Source organism: Canis lupus, chromosome 26 (assembly GCF_048164855.1).
Source record: "Canis lupus baileyi chromosome 26, mCanLup2.hap1, whole genome shotgun sequence".
In the NCBI taxonomy this organism is placed as follows: Eukaryota; Metazoa; Chordata; class Mammalia; order Carnivora; family Canidae; genus Canis; species Canis lupus.
In genome coordinates, this window is record NC_132863.1 from 14,705,003 (window position 1) to 14,720,045 (window position 15,043).

Genomic DNA, 15,043 nt, shown 5'->3' on the forward strand with positions numbered 1-15,043 from the left:
TACTGCTTAGCCCAAATGGGCTGCTTCTGTTTCTTGAAAAGGCAAGGCAAGTCCTTTTCTCTTTTGGGGCCATTATCCTTGGTCTTCCTTTTGCCAGAAAGGCCCCCAAAGGTCTTTCTTTTGTCATGTTTCAACTTTGCAAGACCTACACCTTTTTATCCATCCATATTCTTATCTTACCTAAGCATTCTTCACCAATATCCATATCACAAGAGCCACACAATTACTTTCCTCAAAGTTACTCTGTCACAGCTCTGTTCAATAGAAATATGATGCAAGGGGCACCTGTGTGGCTCAGTCAGTTAAGCGTCTGACTGTTGATGTCAGCCTAGGTCTTGATTTCAGGGTTGTGAGTCAAAGCCTCACTTTGAACTCCACAAGAGAGGAAACGGGCCCTAACCATTGAAAAGGCAGATGCATTTGGGTTAGGGCTCAGGTGAGAAAATCAGGCATGAGGCATGGAGCCGCTGGATCACAACTGTATGTGCAATAGAAATGAGGACCAGATACAAGAATAATTTTTTTACTGATCCAACATGCTCTGAAGTTTTTCTGGAAGGGGAAGCACCTACGGGAACACAGTGACTATCTCATGGGTGATGTCCAGGAGACACAGCAATAAAAGAATCTGAGGAAGGAAAAACATGACATTTATGTCTTTTCAGATGCAATAATAATTTGTCTGAGAAAATAACTTTATTTTTAGATTGAACCATCCCAAGTTTATTTTATATATATTTTCCCCTGAATCACAAATATATGATCCGTGTTATATTTTACCTAAAAGCAACATAACTAAAAGCCCAATCCTGAAACTATGACAAATGTGTGTCTGATCGTTGGCCTCTCAACATGGGGATGATAGGGTTGGATGCCATCCCCTCTGCAGTACAATTTCTCAAACAACCATCCTTCTTCTACCAATGACCAGCCAGTCATTAAACCTAAATTATCAGAACATGGCAAGGTATTTCTGAAGTCCTTAAGTATCCATTATTATATTTACCAAGTTCTTCAAAATAGCACTGAGGCTAAGAAAAGAAAAATCTTTTCATGAGAGAGCCGATGAGGAAAGATCATTTTTGAGATGTACATTAAAGGTACCATATTTAATTCTTGGTATTTAAGTATCCAGCTGTCTGTCTAGCTCAAAACCTTAATAGTCCAGTAATTACATTGACTCCTCACGTCAGCTGTAGGACTTGCAAGCATACCTCCAAGTAGTTGTCAATGCTAGAGATTAGACCAATACCATTTTGATGGTAAGGAGAGATAAGAACAAAAGATTATCTAGTAGATTGGCTCATACTCTGCTCATCTTGTCCCTATCTCATCCCCTCTTCACCACTGTCCTTCTCTGCTATTTCCCCTATACAGGTCAAAGCTCCTGAAACATATTTATACTATTATCTGCTTTTTTTTTTTTTGTACTTTTTGGGTTTCGTTCTATATATAACTTAAAATTCACCATTGTAGTCATTTTTAAGTATAGAGAGTTCAGTGACCTTAAGTACATGCACATTCTTATGCAACCATCACCTCCATCCATCTTCAGGACCTTTTCATCTTCCCATGCTGAAACTGGATACCATTAAATAATAAGTCCCCATTCCTCTTCCCTCCCAGCCTCTGGCAGCCACCATTCTACTTTTTGTCCCTATGAATTTAACTACTTTAGGGTACCTTATGTAAGTGGAATCCTACAATATTTGTCTTTTATGTCTGGCTTATTTCATTTAGCGTAATGTCTTCAAGTTTCATCCACAGTATATCATGTATCTGAAGTATCTTTTTAATAATTTGAATACATGAAAAAAGCAATAGCTTGTGAACTTGTACCCTGTGGCCTAAAGTCCATTCAGAACCTCTTATGAGGGCAGCCTGGGTGGCTCGGCGGTTTAGCACTGCCTTCAGCCCAGGGCCTGATCCTGGAGACCTGGGATTGAGTCCCGCATTGGGCTCCCTGCATGGAGCCTGCTTCTCTCTCTGCCTGTGCCTCTGCCTCTCTCTCTGTCCCTCATGAATAAATAAATAAAAACTAAAAAAGGAAAATTAAAAAAAACCTCTTATGAGCATGCCAACATTTTGGAAACTGCAGATGCTCCCCGTAAGTATACTACTATTCTTACTGACTCTTCAAACTCTACAAATTAATAAAGAATGGCAGAAGTGGTACAAAAAATTAACATTACCAGGCATATATGTGTGTGTATGTGTGTGTGTGTGTGTGTGTGTGTATATATATATGTATATGTATGTATGTGTTGTGTGTATATATATATATACCAGACACACATATAATATACACCTACCAGACATATATATACAAATACTTATATATTACATATATTACTTATATATTACATATATGTTCATATATATGTATATATGTTATATATACATACACACGCTTAAATGTTATGTATATTAAACTTTGAGCAAGAAAGTTGAAAATAGGATTCATGGTCCTGAAACTGACATTTTGCTCCAAAAATATTGAAAAGAATCAAATGTTAGAGGCAATTTTCTGGGCCAGTAAGCATGCTTGAATCAGGTAGAGGTTTAAAACCTACCTACAAGGTCACTTCATTTCCTACCTAAACAGGAATGTTCTTAGAAATTCTTCCCTACATGCCTGTGATATTTAGTATTATGTGACAACTTGACTGGAGGAAGGGATGCTCAGATAGCTGGTGAAGTGTTTGTGGGTGTATCTGTGAGGCTGTTTCTGGAAGAAATTAGCATTTGAATAATCAAACTGAATATAGCAGATGACCACTCTCCAAGGTTGGTGGGCACCATCCAATTCCTTGAGGACCCAAACAGGAAAAAAAAAAAAAAGAAAAGAAAAAAAGGAAGAGGGAATTCACTCCCTCCCTGCTTGAGCTGAGACATCCCTTGGACATTGGTGCTGCTGGTCTTATGTTTTCAAATTCAGACTAGGACTTACATCATATGAGCCCCTGGTTCTGAGACCCATGGACTCAGACTGAATTATACCACTAGCTTTCCCCCAACTTATAGACAGCAAACCATGAAACATTTTGGCTGACATAACCAGATTAGCCAATTCTTATAATAAATCCCCTCTTATAAGGGCACCTGAGTGGCTCAGTGGTTGAGTGTCTGCCTTTGGCTCAGGTTGTGATCTCGGGGTCCTGGGATCTAGTTCCACATCAGGCTCCCTACAGGAAGCCTGCTTCTCCCTCTGCCTATGTCTCTGCCTCTCTCTGTGTGTCTCTCATGAATAAATAAATAAAATCTTAAAATATGAATCTCGTCTTATATACATCTATATAAATCCTATTGGCTCTGTTTCTCAGAAGAACCCTGATCAATACAATGCTTATACTATAAGCTGTAGGCAATACGTGCTAAGAGATCTCCTAGAGAAGCAAGAAATGGGGGATTCCAGTTTATGTCAGATGTGGTTTCTTTACATGTTTCCATCTGCTCATCCACTTGTAAGTGTGCAGTTCAACAATCAGAGGAGATGTTTCTTTTCCATGCTTCAGGGCACTTTTGGTGAATGTAGCCACCACAAAATTAAGCAGGCTTTTCCAGTACTCAAAAACCTTAGCAAGTAATGTAGAACAGTGGAAACAAGAGTAAAAGGGCTCTGGATTCAAACACCCTAATGAATACTTCTTATGTATGAACTGCCACTTCTCAGGCAAAATGAGAATTTGAGTACACTGGTACCATTTGTAAACTCAAGCTGTCATTTGTGTATTTCTCAAGAGCTAGCAGCTTCTTCAGTCATTCATGGGTGGCTCCTCTCCATATTTCAAAATGCTGGTTTGGAAGCCCCCGTTTTACTGTTACCCCTGTAAGTCTCTTTTTCTGAACATGAACCCAAAGGATGGATTTTTAACATTTTATTTGGATATGTTTGGTTACATGTTAATTTAACAAGTGTGTCTTCTGTTAGTTTAAAAATATTTTGGGAAAGAAATATACCACATATGGTTTAGAAAAAAAGTATAAGAAATCTAGTGATTGCCTGACCCAACCTCCGTGATAACCCCAAGTTCTGCTTACCAGAGGCCATCATGACATTCCTTCCATTTTAGTCGTTTGTTTTGTTTTAGTTTTAGGGTTTTTTTAAGATTTTATTTTTAAATAATGTATACACCCAATGTGGGGTTTGAACTTAACAGCCCTGAGATCCAGTTGCATGCTCTACTGACTGAACCAGCCAGACACCCCTCAGTTTTTTTATATATAGCCAAAAATATATGTATGCAGCTATAGCAATTTTAGGCATCTCCATCCTTGTATTTTCTGCTCTGTAGATAGAATTTAGCTCTATTACATAATCTGCCCACCTCCCTTATTTTCCCAATATGATTTTTCTGGCTATTTTTGGTTATATATGCAAATGGTCCTTACATTTTGTGATTTTCATCATTGCTTATTGGTAAGCCAAGACTTACATTAAGATTATCTTTTCTTTCCATTCCAGTTTTTGGTTTTCCCAAAGTTTCTTGTTGTCTTTCTCTTCTTTTTTAATGGCTTCTTTATAAATAATTTATTTTGTGAAGAGCTTATTATCTTGCAAGGTGACATGTATTTTTGTTTATCTCCACATTCCCTGCTACTTTTTGATGTCACGCAGGGTTTGGGAGAGTCCCTCAGCCTGTATATGTACCCCAGGCTTTACCAGATACACAGTTACTGGTTTTGCCTAAAATTCACCTTAAATGACAGTAATCACATACTGATAATGGAGTAGGACTTTGCAATCAAACATGGCCCATACAAGCCAAATCTGAAATTAGGATAGATTTGGATTTCTCTCCATTTCTGCCACTTCCTAACTGTGGTACACATGGTTTAACTCTCAAAGTTTTAATACCTGCACTTGTAAAATAATGTAATACCTCACAGAGTTGTTGGAATATAAGAGAATGACTATTCCGCTTAGCCTAGACAATGTCTGATTCCAGGAAATACTCATTTCACATTACCTACTATTGCTTGTGCTGATGTTTTTAAAGGACTTCTTCCAGTGCCTTCTCATTTAGTAATTCTAATTACTCCAGAAGCAAGGCAAATCTGGAGTCATCTTCATTTAGCAAGGAGGACTCTATTTCTGGCTACCAGGGCCATAGGGCATGCCACATAGTAGAAATGGGGACAGGTCTGGAATTCAAGGCAGAAAGTATAAAGCAGAGTATACAAGCCTGTTTGTTCTCAGGATGTGGACGGCTTAGGCTTGCATCCCATTTCAGCTGCTTCTTACCTGGGTGAACTTGGGAACTCCTTAACCTCACTGAGACTGTTTCCTTATCTGTATGGTGGGAATAATAATAGTCCTTACAACATAAATTACTGTGAAGAGAATACATGAGTTTTTACAGACAGAACAGTGTCTGACACAGTTAATCCTAGATAAGTATACTTGAAGCAGCATTTTTTGGTCCCTAGTGAGGTGCTATGCCACCACACCAGCCTGACACCAATGATCCCAGGTGCCCTTCACTTGTTTGCCAGTCCTTTGAATCTCTTCTAATTATCCCAGCTAATAAACCCCAAAATGGAGATGCCACATACAAGAGCTTTTAGGCTAGGCATGTGCTTATTAAAGCAGCACTAAGGTGGGGCAGAGAACTGTGGTGTTGCTAAAAGCAGCTCGAGGGCTGAGATGACTGTGAAGCTGTCAGAGTGTTGCTTTGGAGTCTGAGAATTTGGATTTCCTTCTGCTTCTTCTGTAACACAGCTTCCATATGAGAACATGTGGTGACCAAAACCATCCGTCAAAGCAGTGTTGTTTGCTCTGAATTTTGCAAGAAACTTTCAGAAACAGGAATTCTGGAGTCTGTTTACTCTCTTCCTCTAGGAGTTTAACTACACAGTAGCATAGAAGTAGTCCCACAAAGGAAATGTATATAACCTATTGTTTCCCAAATTTACTTGACTCAGGAACCATCCTTCATCCTGCAAATTTTTCACCTTTCAGAGAGCTGGTGTCCTCAGGAACACACTTTGGTTAATGTGTACTTAACCTAGCAGGTGAGCACTCACATGTGTGTTTAATAGTGAAAAAGTGAATAGGAAATAGTAGTTATTAAGTCTTGAAATGTCTAATAACCTGTAGCAGGGGTGCCTGGGTGGCTCAGTTAAGTGTCTGGCTTTTGGTTTCAGTTCACGTCATGATCTCAGGGTCATGAGACTGAGCCCCCACATCAGGTCCATACTCAGTGGGGATTCTGCATGAGATTCTCTCTTGCTGTCTCCTTTTGCCCCTCCCTAAAATAAATGGATCTTTTTTAAAAATTAAAAAAAAAACATGTAGCAAAATTTTCTATGCTGAATAATATCTACCAAAACATTTTGGAAGTTGGTCTGCTGGAACTGTAGAGAAGAATGAGGTATTCTGTGCCCTTACTTGCCATGAACGTGAAGCAGCAGTTGTCTTGTTTTCTACATGAGGTCTTTTTTTTTTTTTTTCTTTCTATGTGAGGTCTTGTCCTAGGTCCCAGCAGCCCTTTGGCCCTTGCTCAGTGGCAGAGTTCTGCTCAGTCAGAGAAAGGGTCTTTCTTGGAGAGACATGATAGGACCTCCAACTTTCCAGAATCTCATAGTTACCTTATTAGAGCTCACCATCCCCCATGCATATCTCTAGGGGAACAAGCTTCCTAAGAAGGACAAGGGTGGGGATGTCTGGTAACACACAGGGCAACGTTGCATTGTCTAGTGATTAAAAAGCAGGTGTTTTAAGGTTCTGAATCTCCAGCTTTGCCATTTTCTAACTTCTTAGCTTCTGTCTCTCCATGGAGATGTGATAATAACACCTTCTGCACAGAGCAGAGTTAACATAGCAGGCCTGAGCATATCTTAGAAAAACCAATTTACAAGGTTGGCCCTTGGGTGGCATCTGGGAGCTTGGATTTCAGGAGGATTCCCACCTCTCCCTGATAAGAATGGTTATGTGACTAAACTGTTTATGCAAACAATATTGTTTATGCTGAACCCCTACTTTTCATCTGGAGTCAGAAATTTTGGCATGGGCCAGGCAAAGAGTACCTATGTGACTAACACTGAATAAAATCCTCAGACATTGAGTCTATAACAAGCTTACCTGATAGACAGCATTTTTCATGTATTGTCACAATTCACTGCTAGACGAATTAATCACATCCTGTGTGAGTCCACAGGGAGAGGACCCCTGAAAGCTTATGCCTTGTTTCCTCCAGACTTGCCCAAGTGCCTTTTTCCTTTGCTGATTATGCATACATTCACTATAATAAATCACAGATGGAGTGCAACTGTATGCTAAGCTTCAGTGAGTTCTTCTAGCAAATGAAACTTCATAGTGGTCTTGAAACATCCACCTTCTGCCCCCACTGCCAACATAGGGTTATTGTGAGTTTTAAGTGTGAGTAGACACAATGGACCTTGAACACTATGCCAGCTATAGACTAAGCCTGGACACATCAGAGAGAAGAAACCAGATCTTGGATTTTTACAAGAGTCCCCTACCAAATATGTCTCTGCTTTATGGTGTAAAAAGCATCAGGACTCTTTCACCTGAGTGTGAGATTCCTCACTGCTGTCAGAGAAAATGGCCATCTCTAATGAATTATCACCATACACCATGGAGGTTCTCTCTCTACATTTAGTCAAATGTGACCTTCACAGAAACGTTGCTTGAAAATATAGGACTTTTTAATTTTCCTTTCTGGTTCCTTCCTTTATAACTCATTAACTCAGACTTACTAGATGTGTAACACTGTATATATAAGCATTTAAATTACAGTTGTATAGTATCACAGGATTCAGTGTCGATAAATTCAGCCACAGGTTTCCTCTCCACAACTGCCTTATTTTAGAACAAGAACAATATTCATTCATTGATATTTTCTTTTTTACATTTTCATTTGAATGGCATGGCAACCACTGAGACATGCACAGTCAGGAAGGGAATAGTAAAACATTTCTATTCTGGTGCTAAAAATATTTGACCTAGCATTTTCAGTGCTTGTTCATGTATGAATCCATGCAAAAGAATTATTCTCATGTGATTTTTCTAATAAAATTGCTACCTTGACTTTTAAAAATGGTCATAAAGTTTATTAAAACATCAAGGGGACTCAGCCAACACATGACCAAATTATATTTTCAAATTATTTTTGTTTTTGCTAAATAACACCAAGAGATAGTATATGTGTGTGTGTGTGTGTATATGTATGTATGTATGTGTATGTATATATATATATATATATATATATATATATATATATATATATATATACACACACACACACACTTACTTATTTGGCATAATTTCTTGGCCACTAAAACCTTCCAGGCCTTCATCCAGCCAGAGAGTGGCATCAAAATCAAGATTCCTCTGAATTAATGCAATTGTATAACAGCTAATGTAGTTACAGAGATTGGACATTATTACTTAAGACTTTGAAGCAGCTAAAGTAGAAAGAGAAAAATGATGGGCATCTGAAGATAAAAGGTATAGGATGATAAACAGGTCTTTGCTATTAGCATTTTCGGTGCCAAAATTTACTCCACTATGTAATGACTTAGAGTGACAGCTATTTATTGTATTCTGATTCTGAAGATGAGAACTTTGGGTCTAGCTTAGCCGCATGGTTCTTCTGCTGGTTTTGACTGGCTCATCTGGTAAATAGCCACTGGTCAGCTACATGGCCCTGCTACCAGGGTTGATAGTTGGTTGGGCTGATGGGCGGCTGGACCACATGGTGTGTCATCCTCCAGCAGGATGGCCTGGCCTTTTTCTCAAGCTGACTGCTGGTTCCAAGTGCAGCAAGAGAGCAAGGCCAACATACCAGATCATTTCATGCTTGTGTCATGGTTTCTTTTGACCCATTGGTGACAGTAAATTACATATTCAGGCCCAGAGTCATTTGAGAGAGACCCACTCAGGGGCATGAATGCTGGGTGGCATAAAACATCTGGGGGCCATTGCTGTGATCCTCTACCACAGCTGGACTCCTTTACTTATTTACATTTTACTTGGGTGTTCTCAAATGTTTAAAATCAGCTGACTTATATTTATTAACCATGTTATAGTAAGGTACTTGAAGATTTTTTTTTAATTGTGTTATGCTCTCTGAAGAAGAGAACACATCAAGGTGTTTTGAGCCCCCTGTTATCTTTTATTGATTTTTGTTTATCACCTTATATTAGTTTTCCAAATTAGTCTGAAGTAACAAGCAGGATGGATGGGAAAATGGGTTTTGATAGTGTCTGGGGAGTTAAAGGTGTGAAGAATCTGATCACTGTCAAGAGAATACATATCCATCCAGTGATATGGTCTATATGTGTCCCTCCAAAGCCCGTATGTTGAGCTCCTAACCCTCAAGGGGATAGCATTAGGAAGTGGGGCCTTTGGGAGATGACCAGGTCATGAAAGTAGAATCTCATGAATGGAATGAGTGTCATTATTAGAAGAGGCCAGCGAGAGCTCCCTTTTCCCGTCAAACATGGGAAGTTCCAGCAAAAAGCTGGAACCAGCACCATCCAGCACTGTCTAGGTACTCACTAGACACCAAACCTGCCAGAGCCTTGATCTTGGAATTTCCAGAATCCAGAACTATAAAAAAGAACTGTTGTTTATAAACCACCCAGTCCTGGGTATTTTGTTATGACAGCCCCATAAACTAGTAGACCTCAGCAGAGGATGGAATAGCAACTTGAGAAAACTTGAAGGCAGCAGGAAGACTCTCTTTGCCAAGCAGTGATAACTGGTTAAAAGATGAAACAGTTAAAAGGGAGAGGGCAAGGGAAGATGTTATCTATGGAGCTCCTACCCCAGGTACTGGTCACTGAATAAATGTATTGTGCTTGTGATTTTAGTCCATCAGCAAATATTTCTTGAGCCCTACTATCCCAGGCACTGGCCCACAGTAGTGAACAAGCCAACAGTATCCCTTCTCTGGTGGATCTTCCATTCTAGTAGGCGACACAGACACCAAGCATGCCGTTACACCTAATTAACTGACAGCAAGTGGATATGTGCTGAGAAAACTATGTATATAGAGCTGTACAAGTATATCACCCACCCCTTCAAGCCTAAGGGCTGAGATGAGGCTTCTCCACCAAAGCAACATCAAAGCCAAACCATTATCATGTATAGTGCCTGCAGCAGTGTTGTCAGGATTCCCCTAATGATCATGATTGTCCTACTCACAATAAATTGAGAGAGGGAAAAGCAGTCACACCCAAGATTATAGTGAGTAGGTGAATCAGCCTGGGATTCAAATCCAGGTGGTCTTACTATTTTCAATACCATGAAGCAACACGGTGACTATTTTACTTATTTTCTAGAGGTATCCTGGTCACAGACATGTTTTAATTAGGTAAACTACATTGTTTCAAACAGGCAAAATACATTGTACAAAATCCTAAATATAAAAGTGGCTTTGTCCCCCTGCCGGCTCCCTTCTCTTCCTCTGCAGGCAATGCCAGTCAAGTTTCCTGTGTATTTGTTCACAGATCTATTTAATATTTGCAGTGCTTACTTTGTGCCAGGTGCTTTTCAGAGTGTTTTACAAATGTTTACTTATTTAATACTAATAATAATTGTATGTGGTGAATATGATTATTAACCCCACTTTTCATATATATATTTGTCCAAAGGTTTTTAGATTTTAAGTGCACACCAAACTTTGATGTGCTTCTCCCTGTGCATTAGTCAGTTTTTGCTTTGCTAATACCACATAACAAGTCAGGAATCTTAGTGGCTTAATTATAAACATTGTTTTCTTAGAATCACCTGTGGCTCAGCTGGGCATGGCTCCAGACTAGAGGTTGGATTTGGGTCTGCTTCATGCATCTCTCCTTTCAGGATCCAGGCTGAGGGAGTATCATCCACAAAACAGATCTTCTTGCCAAGTGGCAGAAACACAAGGAGGAAAGTGGAAACACACAGTATCTTCCAGACCCTCCACCCTGGACTGTACAGTCCATACTGAAGCAGGTCACATAGCCAAATCCAAAATCAGTGGGGCAGGGAACTATATTCCGCATGGTAAGTTCAAGGAGAAAAATTAGGAATGAAATATCTAATTTACATATCCTGAAAATCCAACTTTCATCTTTTGCAGCTGATACATAGAGGAATAATTGAAAAGATAGAAGTACAAATGAATAATTTTCCTATAGTCTTCTGTCATCAAGATCTAAACAGCAATCTCTTTTCTGTTTGCATTTCCCAGGTTTGCATCATGTTTGGAAAGAAAAAGAAAAAGATTGAAATATCTGGTCCCTCTAACTTTGAACACAGGGTTCATACTGGCTTTGATCCACAAGAACAGAAGTTTACGGGCCTCCCCCAGCAGTGGCACAGCCTGTTAGCAGACACGGCCAACAGGCCGAAGCCCATGGTAGACCCCTCCTGCATCACACCCATCCAGCTGGCGCCTATGAAGGTATGGCGAGGATTCTGTCTTAAGTTGGCTCAAGAAGCATGTTCTCTCCTTTGATGCAGTGCACCATCTTTACAGGCAAGCTAGAAAAATGCCTAAATCATGCACTTGTTTTTAAATATCCAGTGATGATCTGCACTTCTTCTTCAATGATTATAATGTTCACCACTTATTGTAAATTGCAGCACATGAAAAGGAACCTCAGCTTTCAAGTGTGAGATTTTTTTTAAAAAATCAAACACATAAAATGCAATCACAAAGTAGAAAAGTCTCATTTCTACTTTAAAATGGTGTTTGCTAGTCTTCATACTGAAGAATATTATTTACCCCCTCTGGTAAGTGTTGGCGATAATCTCTGATTAAATAGGCAACCTTTACATGTTTTGCATTTGCCCTCAGATGCTCATTACATTAGCTCATTACATTAGCAGACATCTGAGCTATGAATACCTTTTTCTGTGTAAACATGAATATTGACTACATTGTATTTAAGTGTTTAGGCAAAACAAAAGTGGTTGCATTTTTAGAGAATGCAAAGAAAGATGCCTAGCTGATAAGTTACAGGAAAGTCTTATAAAAAATATCATGTGAACTTAGAATTGTGATTCCATCATTCATGCATAGTCTTGGTCAATCTATTCTGGTTTTGTCCTGTTTTGTTTTCTATTCTGGTATTGAACAGGTAGGTGTGTTCAACCCAAAGATAATTACAAATTCTTCTCTGTATTTTGTGAATTTGATTTTCTGATAAGATTCTGAAGCTTTTCAGGCCAGCTAAAATGTAGAATACTCAAAAGATGGATATTTGAGAAGATATATCCTTAGGACAAAAAGGAACCCCCGATTTAAAGCAGGTATTGATTGATATTTATTAGAAACTGACCAATTAACCGATTCTGCTTGACATTAGGCAATATCCTATTATTGAATAGGGTTTTCTCCTAAGAGAAGGCTAATTCTTCACTAATGAGTAAATAATATGGTGGGCAATATCTAATAAGAAGTTGAGATTAGAAAGAATTTGCTTTTTATTTATGTTTATTTTTCTCCTATCCCAAGTTTTTATAAAACTCAGACAATGGAATGTGTATTGTGCCCAGAAAAATTCTCTGCCATTGATCCCCATGGTGAAGGAAAAATGCCCAAGTAAAGCACAATTAATGAGTGTGGTTATCATTTGATGAGGAACATTCTAGAAGGAGGCAGAGTCTTAGTGTAGCATCCTAGCTGAAGGCCCAGGACATGTGCTGTCTCATTAGAGAGTGTGTTTATTATTGGATAAGGACAGAGATCGTTTATGCACTCATCTAGGTGGTTCTTCACTCATCTAGCAGGTCCTGGCTGGCACTGAAGGAGGAAGCTCCTATCTCAGTGATAATCCACCACGCTTGGTGGATGTAGGACTTAACAGGACTTCTAATTTACTTCTTCCATTTGTCAGAAGGGCTGGCTCATTATCCTCCCTGACAGAATTTGTCAGCCCCATCATGAGTCAGAGCAAGGTTTCCTAACTGCTGAGCTCCTGAGCCCCAGGATTCTCATAGTCACTGTATGGGCTTTCTAGCCCTGATGCCCCAAAAGTGAACCTCCAGCCTGTAGGAAATGAAAATATGTGTTGTAGACACTTGAATACAAACCACAAGATAACTAGAAAATACATCTCCAGTATAGACCTACGCCTGAATTTTGCCTGTGAGAAAGAAAATAAATACAGGTGAGGAGTGATAAAACGATAGCCAGTGAGGTTGAATTTTTCCCAGAAAGAGTAGAGTTAATCAAACGCTTTTTAACTGAAGGATACCCAATAAATCCATACTTGATACTCTCACCAACTCATTTGGATTGATCCTCTCCTCCAGATCCTATGAGTGAAATTAGCACTGTTGGACCATATCAGTGGTCCAAGAGAATCCTGCTGACTCCACCAGCCTCTCTAGAATAAGGAAAATAAAAGGCTCAAGAGGTCAAAGTATGCCATGTGGTTTGGATGATCCCACATTTTGGAAATGCCTTCTCTGGAGAAGTCTTCCCTATTTTTAACATATTATAAATCATGCAGAATATATTTCACAAGTCAGAACAATCCTTGAAATAAGCTCTGAAGGAATTGGCAAAGGAGTGAAAGGAGTTGTGCAGACTTAAAACCATTTTGACAAAATTATTTAAAGTAGAATCAACAATTTTAATTTCTTCAGGTTGTCCTTTAAAGGGGACAAAGAAAAATAAGAGATCATGACATGAAATCAGTAAATGGGAGAAGCCTATAAGTGCCTTGTGTTATGGCAAAGTGCCGTTTCTCAGGCATCTGTTAGTAAGCTTCAGGCGGGCTGGTTCTGAATGGAAATTCACCATTGTAATGAACTCTTCTCTGATTAGAATTTCAACTGTTCCTATTCAGAATTTTCTTTAAATTGCATGTCACTCTTACCAGGACACCCTCGTTCTATGTAATTTATTGAGGTCAGTGTTTCTCAAACAATATAGTCCATAAAAGTCACCTGGAGGGCTCGATCTGGAGGGCAAGATTTCTGGGCCCATCCCCAGAGTTTATGATTCAGCAGGACTGGGATGGGGTCAGAAATTTGCATTTCTAATAAGTTACCAGGTGATGCTGATGCTGCTGGTCTGGAAACCACACTTTGAGAACTTTGATTTAGGCAATTATAAAGGACTGTATCCACGTACACTATAATCAATACAGGTTGATGCTGGCCAGGATTTCCAAACACTCAGAAATGTAACCAGAAACCACAGGTTAGTTCAGACTTGTGTCAAAAGTTAAAGTTCATGTACTTAAGCCAAAGGCATGTAGGCAAACTGATAAAACTTAACACTCAGAGGTGGAGAGTGCAGGAAGATCCTTTAAAACACTTGGCAAGTATCTTCAAGAAACTCCTTTTCCCATCTAACATCATTCTGTCCACAAAACATCATAAGCAATATTACCAAAAGTACTTCCAAATTAGATGCATTTATAAAATGGCAGGTCGAAGGGTCACATTGTTATTGGCCCTTGCTTCTCAGACTCGGGCTTTCATCAGAATCTTTTGAGGAGTTTGTTACAACCCAGACTCCTCAGCCCCAACCTAGAGATTCAGATTCAGTAGGTTCTGGGGTGGGCCTAGTGGTTTTTGTGTTTAACAAGCCTTCAGATGAAGCTGATGCTCCTGAGTAGGAGGGAGGGGCACAATATTAAAAAGTCTTTATAACTTCTACCTAAAGTAAACAGAGCATATTTTAATATTTGCTTCATGGGTTTTTTCAGTTTCAGGTAGAGGTATAGAAATAATAGTATTTGGCATATTGAAATTTTATTAAATTATGTCATATAATTTTCTTCAACTTTTTGCCTATCATTGTTTTGAGATTAATTTCTAAATAAACTCATTTTCTACATATCAATATGATTTGAGTTTGTTGGGGTTTTTTTCTTTTGTGTGTGTGTGTGTGTGTGTGTATGTGTGTGTGTGTGTGTTTATCCATTTCTCTACTAAGGGATACTGGCAAATGCTTGCTATTTATAAATAATATTGTCATAAACATCCATGTTCATGTCTCCTTGGGTACATGATGAGAAGTTTTCTTGTAGCAGTTCTCAAAGTGTGGTCTAAATTCCTCTCTTGAAGGGAATC

The 15,043-nt window shown here is 39.0% G+C and overlaps 1 protein-coding gene across 1 annotated transcript in view; it reads left to right on the plus strand.

Moving 5' to 3' along the window:
• Nucleotides 1–15,043, plus strand: part of PAK5 (p21 (RAC1) activated kinase 5) — a 287,140-nt gene that overhangs the window by 169,142 nt on the left and 102,955 nt on the right. The window contains exon 3 of the mRNA XM_072800084.1: nucleotides 11,202–11,414. Within this exon, the coding sequence (XP_072656185.1) occupies nucleotides 11,211–11,414 (204 nt within the window). The 5' untranslated portion in view covers nucleotides 11,202–11,210. The remainder of the gene's footprint in view (nucleotides 1–11,201; nucleotides 11,415–15,043) is intronic.